This window comes from Electrophorus electricus, chromosome 2 (genome assembly GCF_013358815.1).
Source record: "Electrophorus electricus isolate fEleEle1 chromosome 2, fEleEle1.pri, whole genome shotgun sequence".
Lineage (NCBI taxonomy): Eukaryota > Metazoa > Chordata > Actinopteri > Gymnotiformes > Gymnotidae > Electrophorus > Electrophorus electricus.
In genome coordinates, this window is record NC_049536.1 from 11,271,574 (window position 1) to 11,284,505 (window position 12,932).

At 44.0% G+C, this 12,932-nt stretch overlaps 1 protein-coding gene across 8 annotated transcripts in view; it reads left to right on the forward strand.

The window, feature by feature from the left end:
- The window catches only part of plxnb2b (plexin b2b), a 94,372-nt gene that overhangs the window by 63,950 nt on the left and 17,490 nt on the right, over nt 1-12,932 (forward strand). For all 8 annotated transcript variants that reach the window (XM_035535967.1, XM_035535972.1, XM_035535978.1 and 5 more), the window contains 14 exons: nt 1,595-2,733; nt 3,141-3,335; nt 4,570-4,695; nt 4,945-5,045; nt 6,321-6,447; nt 7,060-7,216; nt 7,509-7,620; nt 8,225-8,336; nt 8,763-8,864; nt 9,264-9,359; nt 10,203-10,290; nt 11,289-11,455; nt 11,729-11,877; nt 12,563-12,665. In XM_035535967.1, coding sequence (XP_035391860.1) covers nt 1,597-2,733; nt 3,141-3,335; nt 4,570-4,695; nt 4,945-5,045; nt 6,321-6,447; nt 7,060-7,216; nt 7,509-7,620; nt 8,225-8,336; nt 8,763-8,864; nt 9,264-9,359; nt 10,203-10,290; nt 11,289-11,455; nt 11,729-11,877; nt 12,563-12,665 — 2,772 coding nt within the window. In that variant the 5' untranslated portion in view covers nt 1,595-1,596. The remainder of the gene's footprint in view (nt 1-1,594; nt 2,734-3,140; nt 3,336-4,569; nt 4,696-4,944; nt 5,046-6,320; nt 6,448-7,059; nt 7,217-7,508; nt 7,621-8,224; nt 8,337-8,762; nt 8,865-9,263; nt 9,360-10,202; nt 10,291-11,288; nt 11,456-11,728; nt 11,878-12,562; nt 12,666-12,932) is intronic.

Genomic DNA, 12,932 nt, shown 5'->3' on the forward strand with positions numbered 1-12,932 from the left:
CCAAGATCTGTCTTCTTAGATTAGTAAATGATCATTACTATCTCTTCACAGACAGCTGGGGCCTGAAACAAAGAGTGTTGGCCGTCTGTGTTAAGTTCAGCCTTCCTGACCCAGGGTTAAGGATAAATGGGAGATAAGTAGTTTTGCTTTGCAGCTTGATGAAACAGTAGGCAGGGAGTGTGATGTAGTGTCTGTTGGAGGTGTGTGACCTGGGGAAGTGCCTGCCTTTTCTACAGTGTTGGGGTCAAACATGCATGTCTTCCCTTCTGATTATTATCTACAAATAATGTGTGGCAGCTATGTGCAACACAAAAGCTTGACCTTTTGCATCTGTGACTATTACCAGTTTGATGTATGATCACTGCAGAATGGTTGCTCAGTTAAAATAACACTGTACCTATTGCAGGAAAGGGATTCAGCTCACTTGATGGGCATGCAAAAAGCAAACATGGAATTTTACTACCACAAAGCGCACAAAGAACATGTGCTAGTTTATATCATTGTTTCAAACTCAAGCACAAATTGTTTAAAATTGTTTCAGGGTCTGAATTAGAAAGGGCAGACACATTTACCCGGAGAAATGGAATTTAAAATAAATGAGCCTCATGCTCAGAAGGGGGAGGAAAAAAACTCAGATGAAGTTGGGCAATGAGGAGACCAGAGCTTTTATGGAAATCAGAGTGTGAGCTGAAATTAACCGAGCCCTTGGGGGTGAATGGATAATGAGCTGTGCACGTGGTGGGAGCTGCAGGGGAAGGCAGGTTAACACAACCTAACAGTCATCCATGCTCAGCCATGTGGGAGGCTCATCAGAACTGTCTATTTGACAAGTGTGCCTCTAGGTTTAGCCGTATGACGGGAATCAAGGGCAGAGACTCCACTACCGATTTCTCCAAAGCTCATGTGAATGTGTGTATGTGCATATGTGTACATGAAAATGCAGAATTGTAAATTTCTTGTGATTCAGGCAGATTTTCCTCTCAGTTGTGTGTGTGTGTGTGTGTGTGTGTGTGTGTGTGTGTGTGTGTGTGTGTGTGTGTGTGTGGCTGAGAGGCTTTGTGTTCGTGCTTAAGTTTGTCTGTGAGTTAAATTGCATTGCTGTCATTTATACATAATGAAATAAGCAACAGATGATTGGCTGTGCTTGAGCAGCTGTGACCAAACTAAGATAAACGTCCTCTGAGAGTGAGCGGGAGACAAGGGGGAAGGTAATTGCAGACCATCACTTTGTGTTCTGCTCAGATAGCTTAAAGTTCTAAAGTCTGCTGGGATGTCTTAATTATTGACTGGAACAACTTGTAGCTTGAATATGGTACTTAAAAGCCAAGTCCTTTTTGAAAGCAAACTTAATATATTAGTGTCTGTAACCATGGAAATGTCAACCATGGGTCTAATCATTCAGAAACATATTTTAGTGTTTATAGTCCCAATAGAAGCTGCTGGCTACCATCGACCTTAGAAATGCTTCCACTTGAATGCTTTCATAAGGGAATCACATGACTCTGGGCTGTATTTAGCTTCTGTAAACATTTATTTCTTTCATCTTCTGCTTTCTCTCTCTCCCTTTTTCTCTCTCCCTCCCTCGAATGTACAGAGATGGCGGGTTGGGTGCTGATGGTCCTGCTCGTGGTGTGTGTCTCCTCTGTCTCTTCTGAGGGGTCGGTTCTGGAGTTCCACACGGAGACGTGTATTAACAGTGTGGTGCAGGACCCTCTCACTGGCCGTGTTTACCTGGGTGCCATCAACGCCATCTACCAGCTCGATGCCTTCCTCAGTCTGGAGGCAAAAGCAGAGACAGGTCCCAAGAAGGATGCCCGCAGCTGCACGCCCCCCATGTCCACCTGCATGTCTGCGGACCTCAAGGATACGGACAACATCAACAAGCTCCTCCTGGTGCACTCGGCCAATGGATCGCTGATCGTGTGTGGGAGCGTGTACAGAGGCATCTGCTCACTGCTGGACCTCAGCGATGTGAGCAAGCAGATCTACTACAGTGACAACAAAGGTGAGCGCACGTACGCCGCCAGCATCGAGGAGAACGTGCCAGTCGTGGCTGTCATGGCCACATTCCAGTTCAAGGACACCCCTGAGAAGAAGCCATTCAGTGTCTTTCTGGTCGCAAAGGGCTATGGGAGCCAGGATAACCCCAAGCTCATCACCACACGTATCCTGGAGAACTACAAGGACTGGGTGGTGTTCGAGAACATCGTGGAGGCCTCTGGTGTGCAGACCATCCCATTCGTACCCAAGTACCAGCACCAGTTCCGCTTTGCCTTCAAAGACTCCGGCTTTGTGTACTTCCTATTCTCCCGCACGCAGGACAGCTCGGACAACAGGAACTTTTCCTTCGTGTCACGCCTTTGCGAACAAGACGAAGGCTACTACTCCTACACAGAGCTCCAGCTGAACTGCACTGCCAATGGTGTGCAATACAGCAAAGTCCAAGCTGCATACGTGACTGAACCAGGAAAGGAACTGGCCCGCGCTATGCTGAACTCCGGTCAGTTTGGGACTATTACAGTCTGGGATAAGGTGCTGTTTGTTGTGGCCAGTCCAGACGGTGAGAATGCCACAGACTCTGCTCTTTGCATGTATCCATTAAAGCGCATAAATGAGAGGGTGGCTGACATCCTCAAAGCTTGCTATATTCAATATGGGAAGATTGGAGGAAGAACAGCAGTGTACACCCCCTACATATCCAGCACAAACAACCCATGTACCAATCGACATAGTGTAAGTAATGACCATAGTGTAAGTAGCAGAGCAATGGCTTTGGCAGTAATGCCATTTAGTTTGTAGTACAGGGATGTCTCTACAGGTCTGTCCCACTCTGCAGAGTTGTAATTACAACCTAATTTAAAACCTGACCTTGCAAATCAAAGCCTTTATGAGTAATGGTCCATACTGAGCAAGTGAATGTTGGAGCCAATTGTGCCAAGTTAGCTTTGGAAAACGGGTAAATTCTAGAGTGTTGTAGACCTCCAGAGATGGTGATTCCCTATTTTTAAGTGCATATTTGAGGACACTTCTGTAAAGGTTTAAACCTTTGTTATGGCTGCTAGGCTTCAGTGGATTTTCCAGAGATACTCCAGAGACTTAAAGACCCCCCCCCCCCCCCCCCCCCCTTTGCTCCACCACAGAAGGAGATAGTGGACCAGAACCGGTGTGGAGCAGAGTTTCTCCGCTCTCCGTTGGCCAGCAAACCTGAGTTTGCCCTGCAGGCAGAGTCAGTGTTCAACCGGCAAGGTCGAGGTCATCTGACTGCGGTGGCCATCGATGTGGAGAATGACGACACTATAGCCTTCCTGGGGAACAGCCTCGGAGAGGTGTTGAAGGTATGCTTCAACAAGAGAGCAACAGTAGCAATGATGACCACGTCCTAGAGCCTTCACAAAAGCAATGCTCCTTAAGTGGTGGTTTGGCTAAAACAGTGGTCACTGACACTTTTCTACGAGATTTGCCTGCATGCTGAGTTCTCTTTTTGACTGTCTATAACACCTGGTCTGGGCAGAAGGTATTAATTAGCATGATCAGGTGTTGGAGCTCAACTCAGCTGGAAGGTTGGTTTTCAGGAAGAGAGTTAATGACCACTGAGTATGAGTGACAGTTGAGGTGCACTTTACATAAGTAACAAAATGGAGGTAATGGTGAAATATTATGCTTAGGGAGCATCTTAAATTTTAGTATGATTAAATGCTTTAAATGCTTTTATCTATGACTAAGAATTATGGTACTCAATAAACAGAAGAGGTGGCTGCAAAGCAGAATAATTCTGTTTTTGTTTAAGACATCTTGAGGTACCTGAAGATGCCTTTTTTCCCTCCTCTGTAAATGGTGTGCCTCATTCTTAACTTGGCTCCCATGCAACAGGGGAAAAATCAGTTTTGGCAGGTAAGGATTGTGTGTGGTAATTCTGTGGATCTGTCAGGCAGAAGAATGAAGTGTGAATTATAATTGTGTCTGTGCCCTATTGTAGAGCTGATGAACAGTTTGTTTCGCACACAAAGCTGGTGCATAGAGACTATTTCCAACTTTGCTTTACAGACTGCAGTAGTTTAGATAAGCAGGCTCAGGGTTATTCTGATCATAAATGAGATCTACAGATACTCTTTGAATATAGACACTGACTAGTTACATTAGATTTGTTTTTAGATTATGAGTCAGTGCCTACATGCAGCCTGTGGTTCCAGCCATGTGAAGCCTTCTCTACATGGGCTCTGTCCTTCATTAAGACTAGATCTCTGGCAGATTGAATGGAAAAGAGAAGCTTAGATTGGAATTGCTGGCATCTTCCTTTCACTTATCCAGGCCTTTCTGATGCCTGCCCTCATAATGAAGAGCACTGTAGGATATTTTTGGCATTCTAGAGCAAGGATCCTGGTGTTTGTGGTCATTAACCGGCTTGTAGGCCATTAGTTCGGGAGTGACATTTTGGCAGGTGTGTCTCAGGTGTGTGGGACGCCATGTGTGGGTTTTTACATAGCGGACATGGATGACGGATATCCCTTGTCCCGTGCTGCACTGCATAATTGTGATCTGCTCTGTGGCTATTGTTCTCCGACTGCGCAGGTTCATTTGTCAAGCAATCCAGAGGTGTACAACAGGGTTCCTGGTGACACCACAGGCGACCGTGTGAATAAGAACCTTTTCTTTGACAAGACCCAGAGCCACCTGTACATCACCACGGAGAAAAAGGTGCTGCACTGAAGTCATTCATCATGGCATTAAGGCTGTGTGTATTGGTGAAAGGGCTCATTTCTCTGCCTGGGGGTAACGTTTGATGTTGAAGGAATATGCTCTAACACCTACCATTGTGTACACCTCCGACTAATGCCACATGCATGGTTCCATAAAATATCCTAAAAATGGGGCATAGTTTAAATCTAGAGTCAGTCAAAGTTTTGTGGATTTATTTTGTCTTTTGCTGTTTCTGTGGGCATGTAGATTACAAAGGTGCCAGTGCAGTCCTGCCATCAGAAGACAGACTGCAAGTCATGTGTAGCCCAGAGAGATCCGTACTGTGGCTGGTGTGTCCTGGAGGGAAGGTGAAGCTTCTTTATGATCTTTATGATCTGTCTACTTTCTGTGTAATGTACAGAAATGGGCATTTCCTAGAGCTCCTAATTCAGTTACCTTTTTTAATTTGTCATAACAAAATAAAGAGTTTTAAATGCTCACCACAAACTTACATAACACATCTTTGTAACAAGTCCTTGAAGATTGATTAATAGCCACATAAAACCAGATTTCATATGGAAGGAATTTTGCTGGAGTGCCATCTGCATAAGAAGTTTGAATGGTTGGGGGCTCGGCTTGAAACTATACAGTGTAACAAGCTGAAAGCTTACAAGTGGCTGGATGGTTATACAAGTCCCAGGCACCAAAGGGCTTCTCCCTGCAACCTGGGACATTTAGCAGAATAAATCACTGCAGCACCGTAGCTGAGAGCTTGTGTATAACCATGATGATACGCTTACACTGAAAAAAAAAAAAAAAAAAAAAACACCACCACCACACACACACATAAAACAACAAGGTTTCTTTAGCAAGTGAAAACATCTTAAGCATAGGCAATATATCTAATAGTTCGCATTGTGAGATTATTATAAATATGTAAAATTAGTCCAGTTATTTCTGGACATATTTTTAAGCCTAAATAATTTATGAAGTGAAATTTTCTTTGGATCCATTGTTGGATAACTACTTCCTTCAGGCAGTTTCTTCTTAAGAGAAAAACTATGTAATTTTATGAGTCTAACTTTCTTAAATTTTAATTTTTTCAGTTTAGTGTACACTTCATTAACATGCCAGTTGCATTGCTTTTTTTTTAACTATTTATAATTTAGCCACTTTTAACATACTAATTACAGATATACCCAACCAATTCAGTATAAGCACCTATCTTATAGGTAAACCTTTAATTATACAATTCCATTCACAATCAGTTGTCAGGACTGCTGTTGGCTAGATGTATTGGGCCATTATCAACTCAGTGATACAACTGTGGACCATAACTCCAGATGTAGTTCTACACCCATGTGTCACCTATTACCAAGACACAACACATGTACAACAATGTCCTACAGTTAAAAATCCTCCACCAACTAAGTAATACTGGTCCTGTAGTCAGAAACTACCTGTTGATAAATGGGGTGCAGGGAGGCTTACCGGTCTGTGTGCAGTGCGGTCTGTAAATGTATGACCGTACAGTGCCTATAGCCAAGATGTTTCGAACAAACTGGTCAGTGCCTGCCCATTGCATGTAGAGCAGGTAGTTGTGCTTTTCATATGGGTCACCCCGCCCTATCCCTGCCCCATAGGTGCACCAGGAGGTCGGACTGCCTTCGAGCTGAGGAGAAGAATGCTTGGCTGTGGAGCCCCAAGCAGCAGTGTGTTAAAATCGTCTCCTTCCACCCTCCCAGGCTCAGCTGCAAGAGGTCCCAGCAGGTGATGGCACAGGGATCACGGACACAATTACTGCACTTATTTTAATACTTCCTTTCTCAAACAAGCATTAAAAAAGATAAGCACACTGATCTGTTGCCCCTACTCAACAGCTCAACAGTGCAGCCATATGGTGCATGTACAGAAGGAATATACTGCATGCTAATTCAGTTTTATAGCCTGATTTTGCACTTGCTTGCTCAGACCTTATTGTTGCTTCTTTAAAGTTCTGGACTCTTACTTTTATTTATGGTGGTGTATTATTGTGTTATTGTGTGTAAATTATGCTAAGGCCCTTTTTAAGTTTGCACTTGTTAAGGGGAGATAATGGATACCTGTGTAAAGCATAGTTTAGATTTTCAGATGATTGCAAACTTTGGCACTTATACAAAGTAAACTAGTTCTTTATGGCTTGTTAATATATATTTTTGCCTTAATTTCCAAGCAATGGCATCAAATCAGACAATATAAAGACATAAGTCATAATGTTACTTTGCACATGATGTGTACCAAAGATTTTGTGTTTGACTCTTCATAGATCCGCTCATTATGTCGAGGTGTTCTAGCGAAGCTCATGACCCAACCCCACACCCCTCCCTTGCTGTGTTTTCATAGGTCGAGATCAACATCCCTTCCCTGCCCAGCATTAGAGACTTTGACAGAATTCACTGCATGGTGGGCTTGTATACTAGCAATGCCACGATGGTCGATTCCATGGTGAGCTGCCACCTGCCACCCTCTGAGATGCTGCCGCCCACACCCCCCAACCAAGGTACCCAGCTGCACCCCAACTGCCCTGCATTTCACAACATTAAGCCCTTTTTTCTGAAGAGTTTTTTTTTCTTCATTTAAAGAACTTCATCACACTGAATGCATTAGCACTGAGTAATCCTATCATATTAAAATGCATGAAAATGTTCAGTACTGGAGAACAAAGTTAATGCTATCTAGTACTTACATCGAATAATTATGGCATGTACTGGTACTGGAGGATGTACAGTCCCCAGCTCCCACTGTCATTAACCTACAAGGTTTCCCACATTGTTCCTGCCTGTCCCATGCAGACTCCGTCTCAGTGCCACTGAGAATCTTTGTGAACGGCAGCGTGGAGGTGGCTGCTCGTGACTACGAGTTCTACAACTGTGCAGCAGCTGTTCACAAGGCAGAAAACACACCGTGAGTGACTACCCCTGTCCCCGTCTCACCCAGCCCAGCCCCGCCTTAAGCACCGCTGTGTTTCATGCTGATGGTGGTGCGCGCTCTCTCTCTCTCTCTCTCTCTCTCTCTCTCTCTCTCTCTCTCTCTCTCTCTCTCTCTCTCTCTCTCTCTCTCTCTCACTCTCTCTCTTTGTCTGTGTGTGTGTGATGAATACATGCATCTGTATGGATGAAGCTAAGGTTCGCTCATAAATTGTGATGCATGAGTGAAGCTGGAATTGAATTTGCTTCTGCAGGTCCTGCTTTTCTTTCTTTTTTTAACTCCACCAAGAGCAGGAAATTGCTTTAGTTTCCTATTCATTAATCAAAAACCAAAGTCAATCTGTTTTTTCCTATCTCCTATACTGTTTGGCTTTTTTTTTTCTTTTCCTTATTTCTTTTTGTATGTACTGTGGACTGTATCCAATGAATGCACACTCCTGAGAAGTGCAGAGATGTAGTTTATCACAACATTTATGCACTGCTGAAAAATGTAATTATGGCTCCAGGGGGTCTGTGTGTTGACACTTCCATCTTTTTCTGTAGGTGTATATTTTAATCTCTCTCCCTTGTTCTCCTCGTAGGTGCATAGCGTGTGTGAGCAGGCCATGGGCATGTCAGTGGAACACTGCTGACCACACCTGCTCTGACATGAGCAACGCTGAGTCAGGCCCCAACATCATCAAGCACAAACAGGTGCCAGCCACTGAACCTCATTTATTTGCAAGGGTCTTAATGCTGTGTGTGCACCACAAACTCCGTCTTCAGGTTGTGCAGGAGGAAAAGGCCATGGTTACTAGGATCACAGCTGTGTATGCATACTGAGCCGTGCAAGACTGAAAGACAACATTGCAAACATTCCTGTCCTCAGGAACATTTGCCTTTGAAAAGATTAATTGGAGCAAGCTGCTTTGAATGAAAGAAGCTGCATGAATAATTTGCATGTTTTCTATACACTAGACAAAGTCGAATTTGGCATAGACGCTAGCAAAAATAACCTTAAACCCTTTCACAGAGTTTTTCTTTTTTTCTTTTTCTTTTCTTAAAGTAATTTGAATCTGGTGATCCTCACAACAGACTGTGGAGTAGTAGTGAGATTTGTGCATTTCCCATGTGGTGCAGGCAAAGAACTGTCCACGGTTTGAGAACCCAGACCCCACACTCATTCCGGTGGGATACAGGACTCGCATCAATTTTGAAGGAGTAAATCTGGAAGCCTACAAGGTGAGTGGTGATGCCGCTGAAGCTGTTGACGTGAGTGAATGTGTCTGCATGCCCAGGTCCTGTCTTCCGTAATGTTTGTAGGAGTGCTACTCTGGTTTAGGACCATAGGATGGACAGAATTATTATGCATGGTATGGACAGAATTATCATGGTCTGAATATTTTACTTTCATTACTGTGCTATCCTCCTTCACATTAGTTCTTGTAGAGAGAGACACTTTACTGAAGCCTCTCCTGATTATGGAGACTACTGGGTAACATTTGAGTTCAGTATTAGCTCTGTGGTATTGATGTTGTGGGATTAAAAGGTCACCATCAATACACACACACACAGACAGACTCTGAACATAGACCTACCCTGAACGCAGTATTAGTTTACTAAAAACAATTGATGTTGTAGGACCGAGAGTTCACTATAGGGACCGAGCTGATGAAGCAGTTTGAAGATGATGTGACAACAGAAGAAACTCCCTTTTTCTATTTCAGTGGATACGTGGTAGGTAACACACAACCATCACTCCCACGCTCTCGCTCTCTCGCTCTCTTGCTCTCTCACTCTGTCTCTCTCACTTGCTCTCACTTGCTTTCACTCTCCTTCTATATTTGTCTCTTCCTTATTCTCACACTTATGCAGTATGAACAATAAGCCTTCTTGCTTCTGTGTAATGCAGTTGAAGTAGATATTTAATCATGCTCATCACTATTAAGGCAGCTGGATGCCATTTCAGTCATTTAAGTCTGTCATAGCTTTGCATATGTTGTCTCCCTTTAACTGGACTAAGCTTTAAATTATGTGCAGAAGACACGGTCATAAATGGTGACTAGATTTAGATGTGCTTCAGCCCAAAATCTGTCAGCAGAGCTCACACACAAGCTCCCTTCCCTGAGTATTCTGCTAAGGGGAGAGTGAAAAACTGTTGAACTCATTAGGGATCAGCACTGAAGAGCCCCACTCCCAGCAGTAGCACAGCAGAGAGGTTGGGGTTACGGCACCCCCTGATGGTCAAAGCTCCAGCATGTCGATGTGTCCTCGCAGTGAACGCTCTCTCAACTTCCCAAAGCCTCAGGCCCCGGCAGGGCCCGGCATGTAGCTGCACACCCAGAGAACAGCCCTGGGGCGGCGGCTCCATTTCAAACAGGCCTGACACACTGCCAGGCATACTCCAGAAGAAGGCAAGAATGTGTGTGGAAAAGCAGAGTGCCTGCAGATATGAGAAGCAGATTGTACTCGAAGCTGCCTACATACTGACGTGGGGCTCGTGTAGAATCAAGGGAAACTTTTAACAGTGTGACTGGGTCTCTCTCACACTCGCTTTGTCTCTCTGCTGTGTGTCTTCAGTTTTCATATGATAAGGCCCAGGAGATGAGTGTCCTGTTCCATATCAAAGACAAATACACAGAGAAGAAGATTGACAGCACACTCAATGGTAAGTCTGATGCTAGTAGGAGTTTAGATGGTTGTATGTTGTAGGGGTGTTGTGTTTTAAATTTTCACGTTATGATAACATGGTATAAAATATCAGGGTTTCATGGTATCATGATATTGACTAACAATTTTAAAACAGAAGCCAGTGTAGAGATCACATGAATTATGTCATGTTTTACATAATGTGTGCTTGTTAATTAAAGCAGAAAACAGTTACTGACTTGGCTTAACAGTTCTTTTGTTGTTGTTGTTGTTAAATTATGCCAGGTCACACCATGAACAGGTGAATGAATACCTCATTGCTGAAATTTGACTTGAGCTACCATTTCTATAGTTGGGAAACAATATACTTTGTTTGCATAGACTTAAAAGAATGTAACCAATAAACTACTTATGAGAGCTTTTAATACTATCTGTTAATTACTTAGCTAGTGCTTTTCTGTGATATGTATAGGTTTTGATGTTATTTCACGCAGTTGTTTTCAAATGCTGAGTTGCAAGAATATTGTGGGGTTGCAGGCACTTTGTGGAAAAAGTTCACAATCTCGAACATAACTTTCTCATAAATATGCTTACTTTGTCAGTAGCTATGACATTGTCGTTCTAAGTGGGGACACAGAGGAGGGGGATTGAATGAGCATAGACATGTGCTGCTAACTCTGTTAACATTAAGCCAAAAATAGACCGCTTTGCTGCTTCTGTATGTTAAATTGCCATCTTGTATGATAAAGTTACAGAAATGCCAGAAGCAGCAGGAGGTGTAGCAATCCAACAACCATAGTGTGCTGTGACCAGCTGAGCATATCACATACACTGTGGCTCTCTTCAGCAGGGTTGTTCAGTATTTTGTGGCATATAATAAATTCAAATAAATGATTACTTTGTGTGTGTGTGTGTGTGTGTGTATGTGTGTGTATATATATTATAAGTTAAATACTGTTCTTGTAAAGGTTGATTTTGTAGTGCTGAACAAGGGTTCTCCTTGTCCTTTGCGTTTAGTAACCCTGTATAACTGTTCGCTTGGCCGCGAAGACTGCAGTCTGTGTAAGAATGCACACCTTAAATACGACTGTGTGTGGTGTGCTCGGACACGCTCCTGTGTGTTTTCCAAACTCTGTCCCACTGCTGAAGAGGAGCAGGACTGCCCTCCGCCTGGAATCACAGACGTGAGCTCCTTTCCATTCAAACACTTTTCACCTATCCCATTCCTACACTGATTGTATGCACCTTTGAATCCAGAGAGCTTTTCCTGTTCATGTCTAAGGGGCCTGTTGTTAAGGTGGTCACTAAGATAAAGCTTACTTTGTTTTTTCAGGAGTTTTCTTTTTGGTTTATTTTTTGGTATGATGTAGTTCAATGTAGGAAGTGTGGTAGTGGAGCCTGATAATTTATCTGCACTAACTATCTGCAATCTCTTTTGTCTTCACCGCTCCTTCTAGATCATTCCACACTATGGTCCCCTGAATGGAGGAATCTCTGTCACTATTAAAGGCTCTAACTTGGGCATTCAGAAGGATGACATCAAGAGCATCACTGTGGCAGGAGTGCCCTGCGTCCACCAGGAGGAGAAATACTCTGTTTCTACCAGGTGATGTTTCAAGATGATTTACTGAGACCTGTAGATCAAACTGAAGTCCTAAGGGACAAGACAGAAGGTTAGTGAGAATTAACCTTAGAATTCTGGGATAATTCCAGGGTCTCAGGGTCAGTTTGCAGCCAGGTGTCTTTCAAAGTGCTTCTATAGCACATTGTTTATAATATGTGAAAATGCTTGTTGTCTTGTGTGTTTTCTTCTAATCCCTCAGTTTCCTTTGAGTTCCCTCAGCACTTGTAACTGTTTCTGATATGTAAGTCTTAAGCTTAGAGGTATTGAACTGCGCCTCTCTTAGCAGAGGAGGAAGAAGACTTGCATGATAAACTCAAAAGCCCAGCCAAAGCTTTCGAGGTCGTTCTGGTGCTGACCTCTCCTCGCCAATGACCTGGCTTAGGCTTCAGGGACATACCGGTTTTGAAAGCTCCACTCAGAGCTGCATATGGTGGGGGTTTGGGGAGGGGAGCATGTAGCTGAGCTGAGTGCTCTGGAGGGCCTCTCAGAGCGTGTGTGTGCTCCGGGGTGAAGGTGCAGGGCTCTGGCGGCACTCTCTGTGTGCACTGTGAGCCAGAGGTCACGGGAGGTGCAGGCATAAGCAGAAGGTGGAAAGCCAGTAGCACAGCAGAACGACAGTGGGCAGAGACGGTGGAGCAGAGCTAACCCACCCAGTGCTCTTTTGCAGTGTTGTGTGCAAGATCGGCCCATCAAGCCCACGTGCAGGACGGGTGGAGGTGGAGGTCAGAGGAGGGAGGACAGGGATGTCCTCGGTCTTATTTACCTACCGGGTGAGTCATGACAAAACTATATTACCCAGCGTGCATCACACATCCACTACAATTCAGTCTGGCACTGATAAATTGGTCATTTCTTGCTGAGCACACTTGGGTTCAGCATCCTGCTTTGTGTGTCTGGGCCATTTTACATCCTTTTCCCCAAACAAAACAGCGAAACTGTTCTTAGCTGTAGCACAGCAGGATGATGTATTTCATCTTCCACTGTGTGATTATTTATCTGTCAAGTTAGCAGTGCACAGTAGACTCTGTGCATAGGCC